The 22972-nt window shown below is 40.3% G+C and overlaps 1 protein-coding gene across 2 annotated transcripts in view; it reads left to right on the forward strand.

Annotated features, from left to right (window-relative positions):
- RELN (reelin) overlaps positions 1–22972 on the forward strand; it is a 455243-nt gene that overhangs the window by 234718 nt on the left and 197553 nt on the right. For both annotated transcript variants that reach the window (XM_038377914.2, XM_038377905.2), the window contains exons 9-10: positions 1894–1990; positions 14062–14302. In XM_038377914.2, the coding sequence (XP_038233842.1) occupies positions 1894–1990; positions 14062–14302 (338 nt within the window). The remainder of the gene's footprint in view (positions 1–1893; positions 1991–14061; positions 14303–22972) is intronic.

Below are 22972 nucleotides of genomic sequence, written 5' to 3' on the forward strand. Positions count from 1 at the left end.
CACAAAGTAAAACTATTTCCCCATGGTATTTCTCCCTCCCACCCCACCCCCCACTGTTCCTCTGATATTCTTGTTAACTGCTGGAATTAGCCTACCTTGCTTGTCACCATGAAAGGTTTTCCTCCTTTTCCCCCCCTGCTGCTGGTGATGGCTTATCTTAAGTGATCACTCTCCTTACAGTGTGTATGATAAACCCATTGTTTCATGTTCTCTGTGTGTGTGTATATAAATCTCTCCTCTGTTTTTTCCACCAAATGCATCCGATGAAGTGAGCTGTATCTCACGAAAGCTTATGCTCTAATAAATTTGTTAGTCTCTAAGGTGCCACAAGTACTCCTTTTCTTTTTGTTTATTTGAATGAGAGTGCTTGGTACCTTCTGAAATCAGGCCATTTATTTAGTGCCTAAATATAGTTTCAGGTGTCTTAGTTTTCAGAGTAGCAGCCGTGTTAGTCTGTATTCGCAAAAAGAAAAGGAGTACCGGTGGCACCTTAGAGACTAACAAATTTATTAGAGCATAAGCTTTCGTGAGCTACAGCTCACTTCATCGGATGCATTCCGATGTCTTAGTGTTATGCAGCCATGTCTGAAAATGTTGGCATTCTCTACGCAGCAATTTACTGATCTGTACATTATTACCTACCTGCTTACCTAAAAATTTCTAAATAGTTTGGAATCTTCCTACCATAATAGGTATATTTATGTGATTCTGTCTTTATGTGATTTTATGTCAGCTGTGATCAGAGGAAGCACTCAACAGGGAGTCCCTTTTCTTTAAAATGGAGGGAGCTCATGTCTGAAGCTTTTTTTATAAGAGGTGGTCCTCCCCTTTTGTAACTTACTCTTCGTTGCTGGTACAAAATAGCCAAAACTTTGGCCTCTAGAGCACACAGCAAGATTCATCTAATTGGGTTTTTGGGGGCGGTTTCTTTTGGTGGGGTGAGGGTGGGGGAAGATTGTAGATAGTTAAGTTGTACATCATAATTCTGTTTTGGAGAAGGTGACATGTTTTTATTGCATTTGATTACCTGGCTGGATGTTTATTGCATTATGTGGGTTGAATTGTTGGGTTCATTTTTTGTTATTTTCATTGTCCTGTAATAAATGGTTATATTTATTTTTGTGTCAGCTCCTAGAGATGCCCATTGAGAAATCATAAATAAATATATATATTAACCTACCTTTCAGGAGTATCATAGGACTTAATTAATTCATTTTTTTAAAGTAAAATACTTTCTGTTTCCCAGATCAGTAACAAAAGTTTGTTATTTGTAGGCTTTAGTGAGCTTACACTATGATTTCTCATTTTAATTTTCCTTGTATAGACTTAAAAATCTCTTTTTAATATAACAATACTACAAAGTTGCTTTTAGGGTCATTTTTAATTTTTCTTGACATTCTGCAGCATTTTTATTCTTTATAGTTGTTACAGTGCATTCCCTCTTAGAGAACTCAAGGAATTTTGCATATATTTTTCTAACATTTAGTATATTTTGTTTCATGTATTATTCTTTGGGTCTAAAGTAGTCTTTTAATGTTCCCCCTTAAAAAGTGATGCGTGGATTAGTCTCTAATATTTAGGTTTTGTTTCAACATAACAACACATGCACTTTTTTTTGCAAGGGGGCTGTTTGGTAATTTATTTTGGGTTCCCATGGAAAATTTACAGCAGATTACACTGCAGTGTTGTGCTTTATCATTTCTGTATTATTTCTGACTCAAAGCATGCATTATTTTCAGCTACAGATCACAAGAAACTTTTTCATCAATCAAAGAATTTAAAATATGGAAAAGTGATAATGGTAACAAGGGCTTAGTCAGAAGCTGCTGTTATTGAAGGATAATGTATCACTCCGTTGTGTTATAACACATTTAATTTTATTGCTCTTCACAGGGTCAGGTTCATGTCGCTTTAGTTACACAGATCCCAGCATCATTGTGTCCTATACCAAGAATAACTCTGCAGATTGGATTCAGCTGGAGAAAATTAGGTTTGTGATATTTCAAAAAAACCCAACATTTTCATGCATTTTGACCCAGCAGACATTTTTCTCCATTTTCATTACTCACCATTTTGTTTTCTCTAAATTTTTACTTAATGTTTTTATCTATCAATTTGGGTTGTTAACATGTCTATTCTCCCTATTTTAGATGTATTAAAAACAATGGATGAAATCCTGGCCCCACTGAAAGCAAGGACAAAACTCCATTGACTACCATGGGGCAGGATTTCACCCAAGGACTTTTAAAATAATGGGTTTCTTTATGAGGGAGAATGGATTAACTTGTGGTTACAGGCCTGGGAATCAGGAGAACTTGGTTCTATTCCTGGTTCTGTTGAAGACTTCCTGTGTGCCCTAAGATAAATCATTTAACTTCTCTGTTCCTTAGGAAGAGTCTGATCCAAAGCTAGCTGAATGAGTAACCAAAATCAGTGTGCTTTGGATCAGGCCCTAGAATGTGAGTAACACTTCCTTCATGCACAGGTGTGTTTGTGAGCCTTCTGCACATTAATACTGCACATTAATATTTGTAAGGTATCCTAATACTACACTGATGAATGCTGTAGAAATTCCCGTAGAGATTTCTTCTTTAATGGTAAAAAGCCAATATATTCCACTTTTTATCAGTGTTTTATCTATATTAATGCGTTCATTCAAAAGTTAATGAAGATAATGAAATATTTAAAACAAAGTATATATTGATTAAAGCAAAAATGAAATAGGTTCTCTATTACATTCACTGACACTTTTACCAGTGCTCTACCAAAGAATGAAAAACGGTCTTTTCATGGCTGTTTTATTACAAACCAAAACTAGGACTGGTTTGCATTTTAGCACCACTTTAATCTCAGCAGGAACAATAATTTTCAGCATGGCAGTTTAGTACTTCACTAGGATAAAATGTTCAATAAAAATATTTTATGGTTTGATATGAAGACTTGGCTTCTAACATTGTTATAATATCAAAATTATGGTAATTATGCCATGTTTTTAAATAAAAAGGTTTACTTTAAAGTATAAAGGGTTTTGAATGAGGATTTTAAAATATTTTATTATAATATCCATACCTTTAAATTGAGAATCAATATAAGCTTTGAATTTCTGCAAGAGGCAGAGAAAGCACTTTATAAAGTAGTATTGTGAAATGTACTGTATACATTAACTCCTGCCTTGTTCATTTCAATAGTACTGCTGGGGAAACAGGATACAAGATTTTGCAGTTTGTCTATTGTGTCCTCTCTAGGGCCAGAATCTGCCACCATTACATATCTTGAGTAGTACCTTTACTACACAAGTAGTCCACTTGGGCAAAATTCCAGTCCCTTGTGGTTACTCAGAGTAAGGTGGTATTCAGCAGTGATGAGTGTGCCAGAGTCTGTTCCTACGATATCTGACATCAGCTCCTCACTCTCCTGATATGATTCTTATCTCATTGGCAACAGAGTAACTCCAATGAGACCAGTAGGTCTGATTCCCATCTGACACAGGTGTGAATCATTCATCGAGGTCACTTGTGTTGCTCCAGATTAACTGCCCCAAAACTTTGCTAACGCAGTTATGATTGCCAGACCCTAGGCCCCTGCAGAATGTCAAATTCAGCTATACTCAAACCTCTGAAAACCAGGAAACACAAAGTTAAAGTATACCCCACTTTGGCAATGTTACCTTAATTTTCCCCCGGTACTGTCAATAGCTACTGGGAATAGTTCAGTAACGGTCATGCCATAATAAGTAGATATGAAGAGGATTATGAGATGGTGTGAATGTTGGTATTGTGTTCCGTATTTGAATTTCAGCATTTATCTGCATGCTGCCTTCACTGTGGTAGGTGTACCTGTGCTAAAGGTGGAGGGATCAGTTGGGGTGGGTTAGCAGAGCTGTCATTGTGATTGAGGAGAAGCACATGTGTAACTTGAGGGATAAAGTATGCCTCATTTCGGTACTGAATTCTGTAGGTTGTCTCAGTGGAGGTGCATAAGAGTGTCTACTTGCCTTGGGCATTGTCAGCAGTCTAGCGGAAGAGATGGCAATGGTCTCCGGGGCTTAGTGAGGGGTAAAGTGAAGGCAATTTGTCAGAAGGAATCCTCAGGGAAGGATGAAGTGGTGGTAATTTTTTGCAAGTCTGGGGTGGCATGTGTGGAGTAGGTGCAGTGTTTGAGTATAGGCCAGATGTAGGAAGCTCCTGTGCACTATGCCTGATCTAAGCCTGAGTTTTGCCATAGCAAAGAGAAGTGCTTAGACTTAGTCCTATGGTGCTCATGCGTTCGGTTCCCAAAGTGTTCTGTAGCATCTGTAAAGGTAGAGTGCTAGTATATGTGTTATTGGCACATTTGCTGGTTTTCAGAGGTTTAAGTTTCTATTATCTCAATTCTTCACTTCCTGGTTTTCAGAGGTTTAAGTGTAGCTGAACTAGACATTCTGAAAGAGCATGAGGCACCACCAGCCAAACTAAACTCTGCATTCACAAAGTTCGGGGGCGGCCAATTTTCTTGTATTTTAAACAATAATTTCTCAGCATCCTTATATTCTACACCCCAGCTCCCCCACCACCACTGCCTCTGGATCCTTGGCAATGATTAAACCAGCCCCAGAAACACTGGATGCATATCAGTGTCTTTACTACCCCTGCATCATCACCTTGCCTCCTCTCTCTCTGCCTATCCAGTATAGCCTGCTCCTCCCATGCTACCTCTCCTTTCCCCAGAAAGGCAGACTTTGGCAGCAGCCCCACAGGTTGAGGAGCTGGGCAGAGGATTCAGGAACAGTGTGCAGGGATTGACATGGAGTCAGTGGAACCATGTTTTGTAGGGGGTAAAGAAATGGAGGGTATGGATGTTGAGAGCTGAGCTGAAGCCCCCCTATACCTCTCACTGCACACCTCTGACCTCCTCTTTTCCTCTTCACGATCTCCTCTGATCTTCCCTTTTGCCATAGAAGCAGTAGCATCAACGGAAAGCATGAGCCTGGAGGCAGCATGGGGAGGGAGAGGAGTTCTGAGTTCCTTCCCTTGAACAGGGAGCAGTGAAGGGAAGGGGAATCACTGAGCCCCCTCCTTTGACCTGGTGGAGCACCTACAGGGAGGAATTATTGAGGGATGGGGGGGGTGGGAATTTGTAGGAAAGTGGGGCAGGAACTGAGCAAGGCACACAACTCCACTTCCTCCCCTCTCTAAGTATGTCACTGGAGAGGAAGGTGCCCAACTTTTTTCCCCTTACAGTTCTGCTCCATCAGTGTTCTGAGTTACCAGAGAACAAAGGTTCCTTTGCTAACAATCTCTTATTTGTCGAGGGATCTTAGAAAAATTACACTTTTGGAAACTCATTTCTTTGTCCAAGAGCTAGCCATTGACTGGGTTTTTCAAAACCATAACAACAAAACTATTACCATAGTACCTAGGAGACTTAGTCATGGACCAGGTATACTAGGTATACTAGTCATTGACCAAGTACACTAGGTAAAGTACAAACACAGAACAGACCCCAGCCCCAAGGAGTTTATAATCTAAACACAAGACAAGATAACAGATGGATACAGACAGAAGGGGGAAAACAAGAAGTCACCGTGGTAGGCAGTGCTCACAGTATACCAACAGCCTAACCATTGTCAAGGTTTTTTGCATGCATCATGGCAAAGGGGAGTTTTGAGGAGGGATTTGAAGGTGGATAATCAGGTATCTTTGCAGATGTTTATGGGGAGCTTCTCATCTGTTACCCTTTCACATAAGTGAGCCTCTCAGCCCACCTGCCTAGGCCCTCAGGTCCAGTGCTGACCACCAATATATCCAAGTAGCATAGACACACTCTCTCCCAGAATCCCACTCAAGCTATAAGTCTTCTGGGTTACAGTTTAACTCTCTCAGGAAGCATGAGGTAAGTATAGTACTTAACACAGAGAAACTGAGCCTAGAGTCTAACCCATTATTACTCTTTACTTAGTCACACAAAAATGCACTGATCCATACAAAAATAATAAATCTTACAAGCATTGCCCCTCATGCTAGCCCATCCTTCCCTTGGGAATCCTTGAAGGACCATCAGTGTTCACATAGGCAGGGTCCCCCCATCTCCTTTGCCTCATCCAGCTCCTGCAGAAGCTTCCCATATCTCAAGCTGTTGAAAATTGTCTAAAAAGAGTGCACAAATGGAGCAGTTTCTGCCTCTTATAAAATTCCAGTTCCTCAGTCAGGTGACTCCCTGGTCAGCCTCCACAAGTGACCAGAGAGTCCTACCACAGAGTCCTACCAAGTGATTTCATTGTAAGGTGATGTCTCCTCTGCCAGCCTTTTGTCTAGAAAGATTTCAGTGGAGGACAATCCAGATTTAACGACCCCCTGTTGTCAGTCCTGTACCACTACCCTGTTGGAATTTCAGTCCAACATGAAGGTAAAGAGGTAACAAAAAAGGTAAAGAACCCCACATCCAAAATGGAGTCTGCAATCTGACACAGATGCATATAAAAGGCCCCTAATATCTCACAATTCATAAATTGTACCAACAAATTCCCCAAGTCTTCACAATCTGCACTGTGATTGGAATAACAGAGACTTTGGGATAACTCACAGGACTGGAGTACTGTCATGGATGGATATAAACTGTTCAGGAAGGACAGGCAGGGCAGAAAAGGTGGGGGAGTTGCATTGTATGTAAGAGAGCAGTATGACTGCTTAGAGCTCCGGTATGAAACTGCAGAAAAACCTGAGTGTCTCTGGATTAAGTTTAGAAGTGTGATTAACAAGGGTGATGTCGTGGTGGGAGTCTGCTATAGACCACCGGACCAGGTGGATGAGGTGGACGAGGCTTTCTTCTGGCAACTAACAGAAGTTATTAGATTGTAGGCCCTGGTTCTCATGGGAGACTTCAATCACCCTGATATCTGCTGGGAGAGCAATACAGCGGTGCACAGACAATCCAGGAAGTTTTTGGAATGTGTAGGGGACAATTTCCTGGTGCAAGTGCTGGAGGAACCAACTAGGGGCAGAGCTCTTCTTGAAGTTGTCAGTCCGCTGACCAGGGAAAGGCTACTCCTCTGAGACTAGATGAAATTATGGACTGGCTACAACAGTGTGGTCACTTGAGAGTGGGATCTTGAGAAAAATATTTGAAGATAAAATTGAGATAAAAAATATTACTAGCACACATCAAGCTAATTTGCAAGACTTAGCATCAGGACTAGAGGAAGCCGAGAACAGAATCTTCTCACTACAAAACACAGTGATTACTATAAATATAACCTCAGAGCAACAGGAAATGACTATTAAATCACTGCAGGAGAACGTTAATGATCTTGAGGAAAGATCAAGAAGAAACAATCTGAAAATTGTAGGTCTCCCAGAGGGATTGGAAAAAGGGAGGTGTGTGCAGTTTTTGTGCACCATTCTCTTCAGTGCTGTCAGTCTCTCCCTCCTGATCAGAACTGAGATATTGAGAGAGCCCACTGCTCCCTTGCCCCAAAAGCCTCTCCAAAGCCAAAGCCTTGGCCATGATTGTAAGATTTTTAAAATATAATATTAAGAAAAAAGAAAAGGAGTACTTGTGGCACCTTAGAGACTAACAAATTTAGTGAGCATAAGCTTTCGTGAGTTACAGCTCACTTCATCGGATGCATTCAGTGGAAAATACAGTGGGGAGATTTATATACACACACAGAGAACATGTGTATGTATATAAATCTCCCCACTGTATTTTCCACTGAATGCATCCAATGAAGTGAGCTGTAGCTCACAAAAGCTTATGCTCAAATAAATTTGTTAGTCTCTAAGGTGCCACAAGTACTCCTTTTCTTTTTGCAAATACAGACTAACATGGCTGCTACTCTGAAACCTGTCAATATTAAGAAACTCATTCTTCAAAAACCCAGTGAACTTAAAAACCTAACATGGAAAGGACACAGGCTGATGATTTTTGCAGATTTTTACATCAATGATGGACATGATGGACAGGAGGGATAAATTCCATACATCAAAAGTCCTATCAAAAGGTAGGGCTTGGACTACTTTGTTTACTTCCCTGCTACTTTCAAAGTGAAAAAGGAAGGCAAGATGCTTATTTTTATGACAGCAGAAGAAGCTGGAAGGTATCTGATCTCAGAACAGTAAAAACCCCCCACAGAAGACATAGACAGGATGCATTAAAACAACTCTACCAGATCAGTCACTGCAGTGTTGGCAGTCATTTCTCAGTCTAGCAACCAACTGTACAAGGCAAATCCACCATTTTGTCTCCTCCCTACCCCTTACTTTCATTTCTTTAAACTTCCCCAGTTTCACCTGCAGAGGGAGCTAGTTGGGGGAAAGGATCTCATCTTGACCCTTCATCCAGACTCAGGAAGCAGCCATGGGCTCCCACTGCTGGTGTTAGCAGGTTGGCATGTTACAGTCTAGACACACCTGCTTTGTCTGCATCTACCCTACTCCACCCACCTTCATGATTCCAGTTGACCAGGAGTATCCTGATACCAGGCAACTCATTTCATCAGACCTGGGGCTTCTTACACCTGTGCGTAGGCACCAACTCCATGGGTGCTCTGGGGCTCAAGCACCCACCAAAAAAATAGGGGGTGATCAGCACCCACAGGGCTGGATTAATCTTTTGTGGGTCCTGGTGCCCGGACCATAGCCGTACTCCCTGTTCTGCCTGCCACTCCACCCCAAGGCCCCGCCCCTGCTCAGCCTCTTCTGCCCAAGGCTCCATCCATGCTCCACCTTGAGGCCCCATTCCCACTTGGCCTCTTCACCCCAAGGCCTCGCTCGCCACTCACATGTTGGGGCAGGAGTGGAGAGGAGCACCCACTGGCAGAAACAAAAGTCAGCACCTGTGCACCCATGCATCAGCAAGGTTCACCAGAAAAGAGTGATTTTTGTTTTCTATCGGGGCACTCTCCCTCCTGGTATCTTTTCCAACCCCTTCACCACCTTTTTCTTTAATCTCCCACTCCTCCTCCCACTTGATTTTACTTTGTTTCATACCCACCTAATTTTCTAGATTTCTGGTTTATCTGGAAATATTCAGTCCATTTGCCTAAATGTGCACTTATAAGAGATACCAGATCTAAACAATATACTGAAGAATCTTTTCAATTCCCCAACTGTAAAGAAATCTGATCTCCTAAAATCCTATCCACAAATAATTATTCTGGTTATGAGTCACCAAAATTCCTACAAATGTATTAGTATGAGACTGTTAGTTGTTTTTGCAATAATAGTTCAGACTCTTTAGTTTTTGTTTTTGTTAAATTAGTTGAAAAAAATGTTATGCTGATTTACATTGCTGATCTAACTATGGGGCAATACATTCACCCTATAATCCAGCATGGGCAAAGCTCTGGGAGGGTGGGAGGGGGGTGAAATTTAGGCAGAATTGTTCTGCTAGTGAACCCTTATTTGCAAATAATTCAGTTATATTGGAATAAGATTATTTAAACAATTTGTACATCTTTTTCATATCTCCACTGTAGACTTGGTCTTAAGTTGAGATACTAGCCATCTTCCTCCTTTTTTCTTGTGAATAGTGCAGAAACCATGGCCTCCCTTGCTGTGAAACTATTTCCTCTTTATAAACTCTAGGTATATCCCAGTTGGGTATTTTGGAGGAAGAGAGTGATGAGGCCATCCCCTTGCAAGTTTCCTAGACATTCGATGCTTTTCAGTTTGGGTAACAGTTACGTATATTTTAAGTAATCCTGTGTCAATTTAGATCATTTCTGTTTCTCATGTTATACCTATCTTCTACCTTTCCTGGTCTGCCTTCCTCTGTCCCCTTTCGACTCCCCTTCATAACTCAGTGCGGTGAAGGGGTCCCCAATATACCTTTCCTAGATCTGGAACTAACAATGGTCCAAGCAATGACACTATTCAGGTGCCTGATAAAGAGATATTTGACCTCAGCACTCCTTATGGCTAATATTATAAATTTTGTTTCCTGGAACATCGAAGGGGTGAGTCAACAAATAAAAAGTATTATCACTCATCTAAAAATATTGAAAGCAGATGTTCTCTTCCTACAGGAAACTCATCTTAATGACTTGGAGGCACAGAAATTTAGGAAGGAGTGGATGGGGAAAGATATGTTTAACAATTTCTGCTACTCCTCACCAGAGATGTACCAATAGTGTTTCACAAGAGACTCAATTTCACAAATTCTAGATGAAAATAAAGATGAGGAAAATAAATTTTTGCTGGAGAAGGCTAAGATCTTTGAATTTATGTATACCCTAACTAAATGTATATAAACCCAACAAAGATGATCCAAGTTTTTTTAACAAGTTTTTTCCAAATTAATATCCCTCTATAATAAATCATCATAGCAGGAGATTTAATGAGGTGTTGCTTTTTTAGATAAGTCAGGCCAAACCCATGTGCACAATCACATGCAAGAAACATTATTAGAGGTTATATGAAAGAATCAGGGTTGAAAGAATTTCTCCCTGATTTCTTACAAATCTGGTGGACTCAGTGCTTAATAATGAAATTGTCTATCATGATCTCTGACCATGTGTAACACTGACATATCCCAGTTGTTGGTGGGCAGGATCGAACCTGGGACTTCTGGAGCTAAATGCATGACCCTCTACTGTATGAGCTAAAAGCCACCTGGCTCTCAGTTAAGGCTGTAGTAGCCTCATTAATCTCTAAGTAGTCTCAATGCCACTAGAGGGGAACAGAGCACCACACCCAGGAAGTGTGTGGGTTACGCATGCACCAGTGATACTATAATCTCCCCCCGCCCCCTGCCCCAAGACAAATTGGATCTGTAAGAGGTCAAGACTGAACTCTTCTCTGTTGAAAGATGAACATTTTCAGAACTATGCCACAGAAGAAATTCAGGTTTTCTTTGAAACAAATGACACACTACAGATATCCCAATTCACCTTATTGGATACACTAAAAGCCTTTGTTAGGTGCAAGGTCATTTCCTACTCAATGGGTAAGAAGAGGGCTAGGCTCCTGGAATTAACCAAACAATTTAAAGCTATGGATTTAGAATGTGCACACAACTCCTCCCAAGAAAATCTTTTAAAAAATTAATTAATCTTTGTCATGGTGTAAATTTTCTGACTTCAGCACAAGCAGAATTTGTCCTTTTTAGACTTAGGCAAAGCTACAGGGAGTCGAAGGAGAGAACGGGGTAAATTCTTACATAGATTAAAAGTGGGAGGTCAAAGGTCCCAAAAAGCATCACCCAAATCAGAATAAGGGTAGTTTATTAGTAGTCAAAAGGAGATCAATGATCAATTTTTGAAATTTTACCAAGCTATTTACAATAATGATTCACCACCTGATTCCAAAGAACTGAATAATTTTGTTAAAATTCTTAACCTCACACAAATCTGAAAAAAGCAGGAGACCAAGCTGGCTTCTCCCTTCCAATCAGAGGAAATAACCAAGGTCATGGAGAAAATGAGTCCTGCCCTAATGGCCTACCAATAGAATTCTATCAAAGTTTAAAAGAAATTCTGGCCCCTGAACTGTTTTCATTTACGAAGATGACTTAAAGAAAGGTACGTTACCTCCTACTCTGAGGGAAACCCTAATTTCTGTACTAAAACTGGGTAAGGATGCACAAAAGTGTTATAGCTATAGCCCCATCACTTTAATCAATACTGATATAAAAATACTCTCAAAAATATTGGCCAAAAAACTTGAAAAAGTAATAAGAAATATGGTTCACCCCTATCAGGTGGGATTTATTTTGAAAAGGCATGGTTCAGATAACACCCATCAGCTGATTAATGTTATGGCATTCCATCAAAACTCTGGCAATTTCCATACAATGATTTCAGTTGATGCAGCAAGAACTTTTAACAGAATGAATTGCAGATATCTGTTTCTTACCCTGGATAAAATTTGGGTTGGGGAAATCCTTAATTTCGTGGATAAAGTTGTTATGTTCCAACCCTACCTCTTATATCCTAACAAACAATAGGTAACTTTGGTAAATTCTCTGGCTACAAGATAAATTGGGATAAGTAGGAAACAATGAAGATCTCATTGAGTTTAGTTGGAAGTGGCTCTCCTGAACTCAGATTACTACCAGTTCCCTGAAGAACAATTACCAGCTATTGTGGCAGCCAAAAATACTTGGTTTAACGTCTACTAAATTTAAAAATCGCTCTCTTCTGTATAGTGAGGCCTCTATCTAAGGTAATTTGAAACTCTATATAGTGGGCAACACATTCATCTGACCAGACTGGATCAGGAAAGGGATTTTGACCATCAGTCAATTTATTGAAAATAACATCCTCTCTTTTACAAATATTAAAAGAAAGGTTGAATCTAGAAAATAAGAAGTGGCAATGTATCCAGCCTAAACATGCCATCTCCCATCTGTTTGGCACAATGCCTGCACTGGCTTGACCCACCTGAATTGCTTTCATTTCTCCAAATATTACTCACGTTGCTAAGACCTACGACAACATTATATGCAAAGTTAGCCAGCAAATTTATATTAAACACAGATTCCCTAAAGATGGGAACAGGAACTAGGCCAATTATTCTCTGCTAACCAATGGAAACAAATTTTAGCCAGTGCACCAAACCATTCCTTGGACCTCCATTTAAGATTAACCCAACAGAATATCATATGGAGGATGCATTGGGTCTATCCCCGAATCTTCAGAACAGCTGCTAAATTAAATAAATGTTGGCACTGTGATTCAGCAGGTGCTAACTTAACCTGGATGGTCTGGAAATGCTCTTATACCTGTATGTTTTGGAGAGAACATAACTGCAGAGTTCATGTTTTCCAATCAAATACAATTATGTTACAAACTCAATGTATTTTTAAACATAATGGATGTTAACTGAAGTTGAATACATCTGAAAAACTTTGGCTTAGAAGAGCACTAATAATTGCTAAAAGATTAGTACTACAAAATTGGAAATCCAACAATTGAAGACTGGAGTATAGGCATCATAAGCTTGGCCACCATGTAAAGAATTGTATACTGTAACAGAAAAAAAAAACAAGAAAAATTCTCAGAGATATGGACTGCCTCCCTGGAAGTGTCTGAATGATCCTATTAAATGCGTAGGTTCCCTCCTTTGCTTCCCCCTCCTTGCTACTTCCTTCCTTCCCTCCCTCATCTGTATCACCGCCTTTGAATTTTGCTTCTGTTCTTTATCTTATTTTAATAATAACTCGCTGGATTTTTATAAACCAATTTTGTTTGTAAATTGTGTAATACAAATAATTGATTTATATTTTAACAATTCATATTATATGTAATTAAATGTTTCAAATATAGCTAAGTCTAGGTAGTAAATGGTTAATATGTTATGAGAAGTTTATGTATTATGACAAATTTATGTTTAGTTCGTTTTTCTGTGTATATATTTTAAAAATGTAATAAACATTTATAGAAAAAATAGTTTTGTACCTTCTTTTAGCTTCCTCCTGCACTTGAAACAGCCTCAACTTTCTAGCTTATCAGGTATCCCTCATTTCTCTTTCAAAACCCATTTCTTCCATGAGTCCCTCTTTCTGTGGGCTCCATGCCCTCTTACACCTATTGCTCTGTGTTTCTTTGTCTGAGCTAATTGTAAATTCTGGTGCAGGGCCTGTGCCTTAGACTGCAGCTTATAAAGCAACATGTTCCTTTATAATCAGATATTCAGTGGTTGCTGTTAAAATGTCAAAATTTGTAAGAGATGCTATATGGTTACCACAATTATTTTCTATTCTAAGCAGAGGCTGAAACTGTAAAATGTCAGATCCCACCATGTAAAATCTGTTGGCAAATTCTGACTTTAATGGTGTCCATTGTAAATAATTCATAGTCAAATCAATTTGGTTTTCCTAGAACATTATGTAACATTCCAGTAAAGTACTGTTAGATTTTTAATGAATGTTTATTTCTCTTCATTTTCTCATGTATTTTGGAGAGGATTATCTTGATTTATGCTAGAACTCCATGCTCATTAAAACTGTTTTCTATTGTGCACAGAAAATCTATGGACATGTTAGGACATGGATGTAGCTATATCCCATCTGGTAAATCACTTTGATCAGGCAAACCTCCACTGGTTTGATCTCAATCTGATTCTGTATCTTGATGTTCTACAGAGCCCCTTCCAATGTCAGCACCGTCATCCACATCCTGTACCTTCCTGAAGATGCCAAAGGAGAGAATGTTCAATTTCAGTGGAAACAAGAGTATGTACATGTTGGTGAAGTGTATGAAGCCTGTTGGGCATTGGACAACATTCTGATCATAAATGCTGCTCACAGACAAATTGTCTTAGAAGATAATCTTGATCCTGTGGACACTGGCAACTGGCTTTTCTTCCCTGGGGCCACAGTTAAGGTTTGCTTAATTTTGTTTTGTACTTTAAAAAAAAATTAATGCATGTAGTAATAGAAAAATCACTTTCAACCAAATTCCGATGGAAGAAGAATATTTTGAGCTACCACCACCCCTTGCAGAATTTGGCTCTTTTTTTCTTTAATCCTCTTTGAACTAGCATTTGACCTCTTGCCCATCACACCTGATTCAAACTGTGCTGCAATTTACCAAATTAAACAGGGGTTTGTAACAGTTGTCATGTCAAAGATCATGTAGCAGAAAACATATACTATTTCCTTTTTTTAGCAAAACAGTACAGAACTGTTGAAATGAATACAAGTCTCTCCACTATGTGTTTTCCAGTCATTGTATTTGTCAGCCGAAGTGTAGTATTGCTGCCAATTATAATTGCTCCATCACCTACCCATGCAATTCCCTTCAGTTTTATATCATTATGACAGAAATGATAATGGTGAAGATGAATGTGACATTATCTCTTACAGAATCGTTGTAAACAATATTTCTTGAAGTCAGTGAACTTGTAACAAAAATACTCAAATTTACACAAATGTATAGTCCCACCCCACTCCCCAATTTTCCTAAATGTGATTTAGGTGAGCATAATGTATTCATTGCAGTATATATACAGATGTAGTGGGTGCAAGCCACTCCATAGATGTATAACCTGAAGAATAGATGTCTATACCTTGTGTTCTAAAAATACTGACTTGTGCCACTGGAATTAAATGAGAATCTCCATTAGCTGTCAAGTTTTATTCTCTTTGAGGCAACCTCCCAGAGGGTGACATAATTACAGGATTTCAGCCGGTCTGATGCCATCCAGGAAAGGACACGGATACAAAAATCCTGAAATACCTCATCATATTTACAGAAATATTTGTGGTGTACACAAGAGTGCTATCTACTGAATCATCATCAATACTTCTTGTAGCACCAAATATCTCCTCAGAAATCTTCCATTCCATCATGAGCCTGCTTAGTGTATGAGATCTGACAAGATCAGAGCACCTGATAGAAAGGCTGCAGGCCTGTTTGGTAGGTACATGAGCATGCTCTCTATTGGCCTGATTCTACAGCCCCTCCATGCACAGAACTCCCATTGACTTCAATGAGATGTCTTTGTGTGGAAAGCTGATAGAATCTTCCCCCACATGCTGCAAAATATACGAAAGCTTGAATAGCAAATGACTTGCTGTTAGCATCTTATTGCTCATTCACAAAAAAGCAGTGGTGTCGTCAAAGTTCACTAATGATATTGGTAGTGTTTTGGCAAGTGCACAGGAAACAGATGTGGAATTCAGGGCAGTGAGGTAGTGTTTATGGCTTCATTCTTTCCCCCCATAATAAGACTTGTATGGCCTCTGATAAGCCTTTGTAGAAATAAATGCTGTTTCTACTATACTTTCCAGTCTACTCATAGTACATTATAAAGTGCAATCATCTTTTTTGCTTCAGTAAAGTAATTTACATTAAATTGAAAAGTTCTGCATATGGGATTTTGGAATGTAATCGTGTCCTGCTTGTTTAGTGTATTTAGTCAAGTCATTTCCTATAGTGGTTTTTATCTTTATCGTGCTTTCAATCTCTTCAGTGATGTTTAAGAATACATAACCCCAGTTTGCCAGTTAAGAAGATGTTGAAGTCAAGGAAGGACTGATGTGCATCAGATACTGCTCCTATCAGCTGACGGGAACTAGTGTTTTTAAAGTCCAGTAACCAGATTGTAATATCCTCATGGATGTTGAATAGTACCTCACTCCATAAGGAGTCTCACTGAAGACAACTGCTCAACAGTATGGGTATCAGAGTCAGGCAACAAGATTTCTATTTAAGAATACAATTAATTTTTTTTATCAGGAGCTAAAGATTCCTTTTCACATATCAATGTAAGCAGTTGTAAAGTTTCTGTTTAAAGGAATTGAACATGACAAAGATGTGGCCCATAAGCGCAGAATTTTAGAAAGGAAAAAAAGAGCAAAAAAATAACAATTGGATGCACACTATCAGTAATATTTTTTGCAAAAACTCATCACTTACTATACCCGAGAGACACATAACCAGCACATACATGTTTAGCAAGCAAAGCTATATGTTGGTTTTTTAAAAAGTACACTTCTGTAGCACCAGCACACAACTATGGTTAAACTTCATGCAAAAACTGGGTAATTTAGCAAATGAAAAGGTATATATCATAGAATCATAGGACTGGAATCTAGTCCAACCGCCTGCATTCATGGCAGGACTAAGTATTATCTAGACCATCCCTGACAGTGTTTGTCTAACCTGCTCTTAAAAAGCTCCAATAATGGAGATTTCACAGCCTCCCTGGGCAATTTATTCCATTGCTTATCCACCCTGACAGTTAGGAAGTTTTTCCTAATGTCTAACCTAAACCACCCTCACTGCAATTTAAGCCCATTGCTTCTTGTCCTATCCTCAGAAGTTAAAGAGAACATTTTTTCTCCACCCTCCTTGTAATAATCTTTTATGTACTTCAAAACTATTATCATGTCCCCTCTCAGTCTTCTCTTCTCCAAACTAAACAAATCCAATTTTTTCAAAAACCTTTAATCAATTTTGTTGCTTCTCTGAACTTTCTCCAATTTGTCCACATCTTTCCTGAAATGTAGTGCCCAGAACTGGACCCAATACTCCAGTTGAGGCCTAATCAGCATAGAGTACACCGGAAGAATTACTTCTCGTGTCTTGCTTACAACACCCCTGCTATTACATCCCAGAATGATGTTTGCTTTTTTTGTAATAGTATTACACTGTTTACTCATATTTAGCTTGTGATCCACTATGACCCCCAGATCCCTTTCTGCAGTACTCCTTCCTAGGCAGTCATTTCCAATTTTGTATGTGTGCAATTGATTATTCCTTCCTAAGTGGAGTACTTTGCATGTGTCCTTATTGAATTTCATCCTGTTTACTTCAGACCATTTCTCCAGTTTGTCCAGATCGCTTTGAATTTTAATACTATCCTCCAAAGCACTTGCAACTCCTCCCAGCTTGGTCTGCAAATTTTATAAGTGTACTCTCTGTGCCATGATCTAAATCATTGATGACGATATTGAACAGAATGGACTCAGAATTGATCCCTGTGGGACCCCACTCGATATGCCATTCCAGCTTGACTGTCAACCACTGATAACTACTCTCTGGGAATGGTTTGCCAACCAGTTATGTACCCACTTTACAGTAGCTCCATCTAGGTTGTATTTCCCTAGTTTAAGAGGAGGTCATGAGAGATGTATCAAAAGCCTTACTAAAGTCACGATATATCATGTCTACTGCTTCTCCCCTAGCCACAAGGCTTGCTGCCCTGTAAAACAAAGCTATTAGATTGGTTTGACACAATTTATTCTTGACACATCCATGCTGACTGTTATTTGTCACCTTATTGTCTTCTGCAAGGGTGTTTGCAAATTGATTGCCTAATTATTTGCTCCATTATCTTTCCGGGTACTGAAGTTAAGCTGACTGGTGTGTAATTCTCTGGGTTGCCCTTATTTCCCTTTTTATAGATTGGCACTATATTTACCCTTTTACAGTCATCTGGAATCTCTCCTGTCTTCTATGACTTTTCAAAGATAATTGCTAATAGCTCAAATATTTCCTTAGTCAGCTCCTTGAGCATTCTAGGGGTATTTCATCAGGCCCTGGTGACCTGAAGACATCTAACTTGTCTAAGTAATTTTTAACTTGTTCTTTCCCTATTTTAGCCTGTGATCCTACTTCATTTTCACTGAGATTCACTGTTAGTCGTCCCATCACTACTAATCATTCTGGTGAAAACTAAAACAAAAAGATCACCTAGCACTTCTGCCATTTCCACATTTTCTGTTATTGTTTTTCACATAATGCTTCTTGTCAAAAATCCCTTTAAAAACCAACACTGCATCTGCCAGAGAAGAGAGTGGATTAGTTCACTAACTTTCCATTTTTCTAAGCCTGTACTCTGTTTTAGGTGATAAGTTAAATGAGTTTGTCAATCTAATCACCAAGCAACTGTTTGTTCCCATGAGATTAGAGGCTTGAAAGTCTGGTGGTGTAGTGACTAGTGGAGCATGGTAGGGAGACCAGGGCCCTTCTTCTCCACCAGATCCCAGCCCAGAGCCCTGTGGGAAATAACACTGGCAGGTTCCTCCCCGTAGAAAGCCTAGATCTGCCACCCTGGGCTACTTCCTACCTGTATGCCCCTTCTGTTTGTGGCATGGCTCCTGTAGTCCCATCAGTTGATAGCTTCACAAACAAACTCCCAAATGAGCAGTGCGCTGCAACACCTATTGCTTTTTAAAGTGGGTGATGATGGGGGAAGGCGCTGCAGGGGGCCTTACCTGCTATGTGGTCCCCTCTCAGGCTCCACCTTCTGTCTGACCTCCTTGGAGAAGGATTCTTCTCTTCTGCAGTCGTTCCATAACCCATTGTCCAGGATCTGGAGTACTTTTAACTCACTCCTCCAACTGCAGCGTGTTTAGCAGGCTTGTAGGAGCAGGGCTACCTGGCCCCAGTGTGGGGTTTGTATACCCCATCACACCCCCTCTCCCTCAGACCCTGAGCTATGGTGCCATAGAGCTGCTCTGGGTCTTCTCGGGCCCGTGAAAAGAAATCCATATTTTTATCTTCCACATCTGCACAGTGGGACACCTGGAAGTTATACAACTGCAGCAAGAGGTACCATTGCATGATGATGGGTTGATAGTTCATGAAGTTCAGCCATTGGATTGGTGCATGGTCAGTTATTAGACAGAAGAGCTGCCCCCATAAGTAATATCACAGGGCATTGGAATTTCACAGCCAGGGCTGCCTCCTCAATGCCCGAGTATGCAACCTCCTCTGGGAACAACTTTCTACTGAGGATGGGATGTTCTTCTCCTCTGAGTTCTGAGTCTGACATTGGATGCATTGGTTTGTAAGACAAACAACTTTGTGAAGTCTAGATAGAATAGCACCAGTTCCTGGCTCAACTGGCTTTTCAGTGTTCTGAATGCCTTATCGCAGTTTATCATCCAATAGATCCTTTTGGGTGTAGAGTCTTTTATCAGATGTTAAGGGAGTAGCAAGGGTGATGAAGTTTGGGATGAATCGCCAATAGTACCCTGCTAATCCCAGGAACCAATGAATTTGCTTCTCAGTGGAAAGGGTGGAGCAGTCCTCTAGGGCTTGGACTTTGTCCATTAGAGGGCATAACTGTCACCCTCCAACTGCATACCCCAGGTAGGTTAATTCCCAGGTGGCCAGTCGGCACTTGGCTGGGTTGGCTGTGAATCCTGCCTCTTTAAGAGATCGCAGTACTGCTGTCTGTGCTCATCCTGGAGCTGTCACTGCCATTCACATGGCTATCTCCTCTGCTCTGGACTGGATAAGAGACCTTAAGATCTAACTGTAGTCGTGCTATTGCTTTCACTGTTCCACTATTGCCATACAAAAGAAGAAGAAGTAATACTGCTGTAAAGAGTCTTATGGTCAGCCCACCCTTCACTGTAGATGGCAATATCTTTGATATAGAGAGCTGCACATGATCCAGGCAGCTGCAAACTCTATCCATCAACCGCTGAAAGGTGGCCACAGCCCCATGGAGCCCAAAGAGCATCATCTTAAATTGGTATAATCCAAATGGAGTGAAGAAGGCGGTCTTCTCGTTAGCCTTGGCATCAAGGGGATCTGCCAATACCCCTTCATTAAGTTGAGGGTGGATATACACTTGTTTTCCCAATGCAGTATCAGCAAATTTCATCATCATACTGCATTCATTACTTTTCAACACTCTCTTTTAGATGGCTATCTGCAGTTCACAAAATCAATCTTAATCAGTCCCAAAAATCAGGTCTTTGCAGCACTTCACTATTTTCCATTTCAAATCATTAAGATCTTTGTCTGATATCCAATCTGCTGTGGCCATACAAATATCACTGCTTACCATTTTTATGCCCTCCCTCCACCTCCTGTCAATTAGCATTTTGTGTGATTTGACATTAAAATCTTTCTTGAAGTCCACTACAGTCCATCAATGGCTTTCCCCCATCAAATTAACTGACACTTCCAAACATCAATCAGATTTCCTGGACATTATTATTTGTCAGAAACACTTTATTGCACAACTAATTCAGTCTATGTTGTGCATATAGAAAATATAGGGTGAGTGTTCTATTCCTCTCCAAAACTACTTGAAAAATTACACCATAAGGCTGACTAATTTCATAGGACAAAGGGAAAGAAACCCAAAGAGAAATGAGGGCATTTCACATATTCATTCTTTCTCATTTACACTCCCAACCTACAACCCATCCTAAACAAAGCAGCTGCAATATGGCATGTTTTTCAAATAGATGAGCAGTTGCAAATCTACACGTTTGCATATCAGTCTGACAAGTGCTTCACCATGTACTTGCTCCTTACAGCAGCCAACATCGGGAGAACAGAAAATCATCCATATTTCTTTCTGATAGAAAAGGAGAGATAAAGACAGGTATCCAGCCACTCTTAATAAACTTCATTAAAATCACTCGGGTGCCAAAGTTGGGGACTCTATCAAACTCAAATACACTGTCTGGATCAAATAGGCTAATGCTGTAAGAGATGTACTGCGCACTATGGACTGTTTTTAAAATGTTTCTCAGTGTATTATCCACTTGACAATAGTGTGAGCACCTGTTGTTGGATACTCTCCCGGTGTGCATGTCCCTTATTTTGTTAATTATGAAACAGCTTTGTACATACATTGCATGCTTTTCCAAATATTTCTGCCATGTGTACAATGAAGATTGACTTCATTCACTCCAATCTAAATTGTTTTTAAATGTGCCAGTTCAAGGGGATCAAAGTTTGCACTAAGAAAAATACCTTGGAAGTACATCTGTAAATCAGAATATCTTCCTTAATTGAGCAGGCATCTGCCATGTATGATAAAGATATGCCAGCTGCTGTGCCACATGTGGCGGTTTCATCAACTGACTGGCTAAACTCACATCCTAGCCCCCCACTCATAGTGTTTTAGTGATTTGCACAATCCTAGATCTGGGATTTTTCCACATCTTTTTCCTGAATGTGCATTGCTAGGTGTCAGCAAGTGGAGAAGTCATGCATGCAAACTCACAAGACACTGGCAAAAAGACTGGCTAAACTATTTCACAATAGCAAATCCAGATCAGAATTCCAAATCTTCATTGAATCCTCAATGAAGCAGTGTGAGTGACACAGTTTTTTCACCATGTGTTCTTTTTCACCACCAACATCCTGGCATTGACCTTTTTAATATATTTTTACCATTGTGAACTGATTATGCTCTATTTATTTATTTCAAATGAACAACATTGTATATTTCCTTTGTAGTTTTTAAAAATGATATCAAACAGTAGGTTGAGGAATCAAGTCTCTGGTCTGTATTAACTGTGTTTGCTTGCAAGAAAAGAGTGAAAGAGACAATGCTGACTGACTCTACCTTTGTGCCTCCTGTGTTCTCAACCCCCAAGAGAAATCAGAGCAACCCCAGGACTGCTCTAACTAAGGGCTTGTTTACGCACAGTTTTTGTACTGCTTTAACTATATCAATTTGAAAGTGGTGCAAGTCCATAGTGTGGATGCAGTTATACAGCTGTATATCTTATTCCTGTAAATTTATGTGAATAAGTTGTACCAGTTTAAGGCACCTTAATACCTGTATAACTGTTCACATGAGTGGTTCTACCAATTTAACTATTCAGGTTAAAAACATCATTAACTTGACCAAAATAGTTAAATTGGTACAATAACTGTGTGTAAACCAGGCCTTACAGTTGGCTGTCTGTGACTCCTTGGGCCATTCTGACAGCTTAGAATAATTAGAGTGCAGTATAGTCCAGCCCACATTCTGTACACTAGAACTGTGAGGGTGAATGGCATAGACTTTATATTCCAGTTCTGTGGCAATCGGAGAATCCCCTTTCACCAGGGATATCTCCAGTGGCTGGATTCATTAACTTTACAGTCCCTAGGTTGGGGTTCTCAGGACACATATTTCAGTGACCTCAGAGTACAGCCACCAACTCTGGCTGGTGGCTGCTCTCACACTTTTTCCTAAAATACTTAATTAGCTTTAGGAAAAAGAAATAAATATGCACATATATACATCCATTTATTTATTGATATCTAATAAGTCTGTTGTGAAAAGTGATATTAACAAACATACAAGTATCACTTTTCACAGCACACTTACTCAGACGCACAAACCTGGGGACAAATTAAGCCCTGGATGGGTGGCCGGGGGAGTCAGCGGGGGGAGGGGGAGCAGAGCCTAATGCCCCACGGCCAGGGGACAGGGCCCATGGACGGAGCCTGAAGCCATACGGCCATAGCCTGGGGCCCGCCGCTTCGCAGCCAGAGCCTTGTGCTGGAGACCAAAGCCCTGAGGCTAGAGAATACCACCTCAGGGATGAAGTCCAAAGCCTGAGCCCCACCACCCTTGGAAAGGTGGGGAACTCACTGGCTGCCTGCTTTCCAGCGTTGTGCCCCAAGAGGGGGGCAGGGCCCAACCCCTGCTGGCAGCCCCAGCAATCATCACCAAGATGGTGCATCCAGGAGCAACAGGGAGGGGAAGGGGCTCTACTATGCCCCCTTCCCAGTCACAGCCTAGGAGTCTGTGGCCGCAGGAAAACCCCCTGGTGGCCACATGAAGCCACAGTGGCCGCA

This window comes from Dermochelys coriacea, chromosome 1 (genome assembly GCF_009764565.3).
Source record: "Dermochelys coriacea isolate rDerCor1 chromosome 1, rDerCor1.pri.v4, whole genome shotgun sequence".
Classification (NCBI taxonomy): domain Eukaryota; kingdom Metazoa; phylum Chordata; order Testudines; family Dermochelyidae; genus Dermochelys; species Dermochelys coriacea.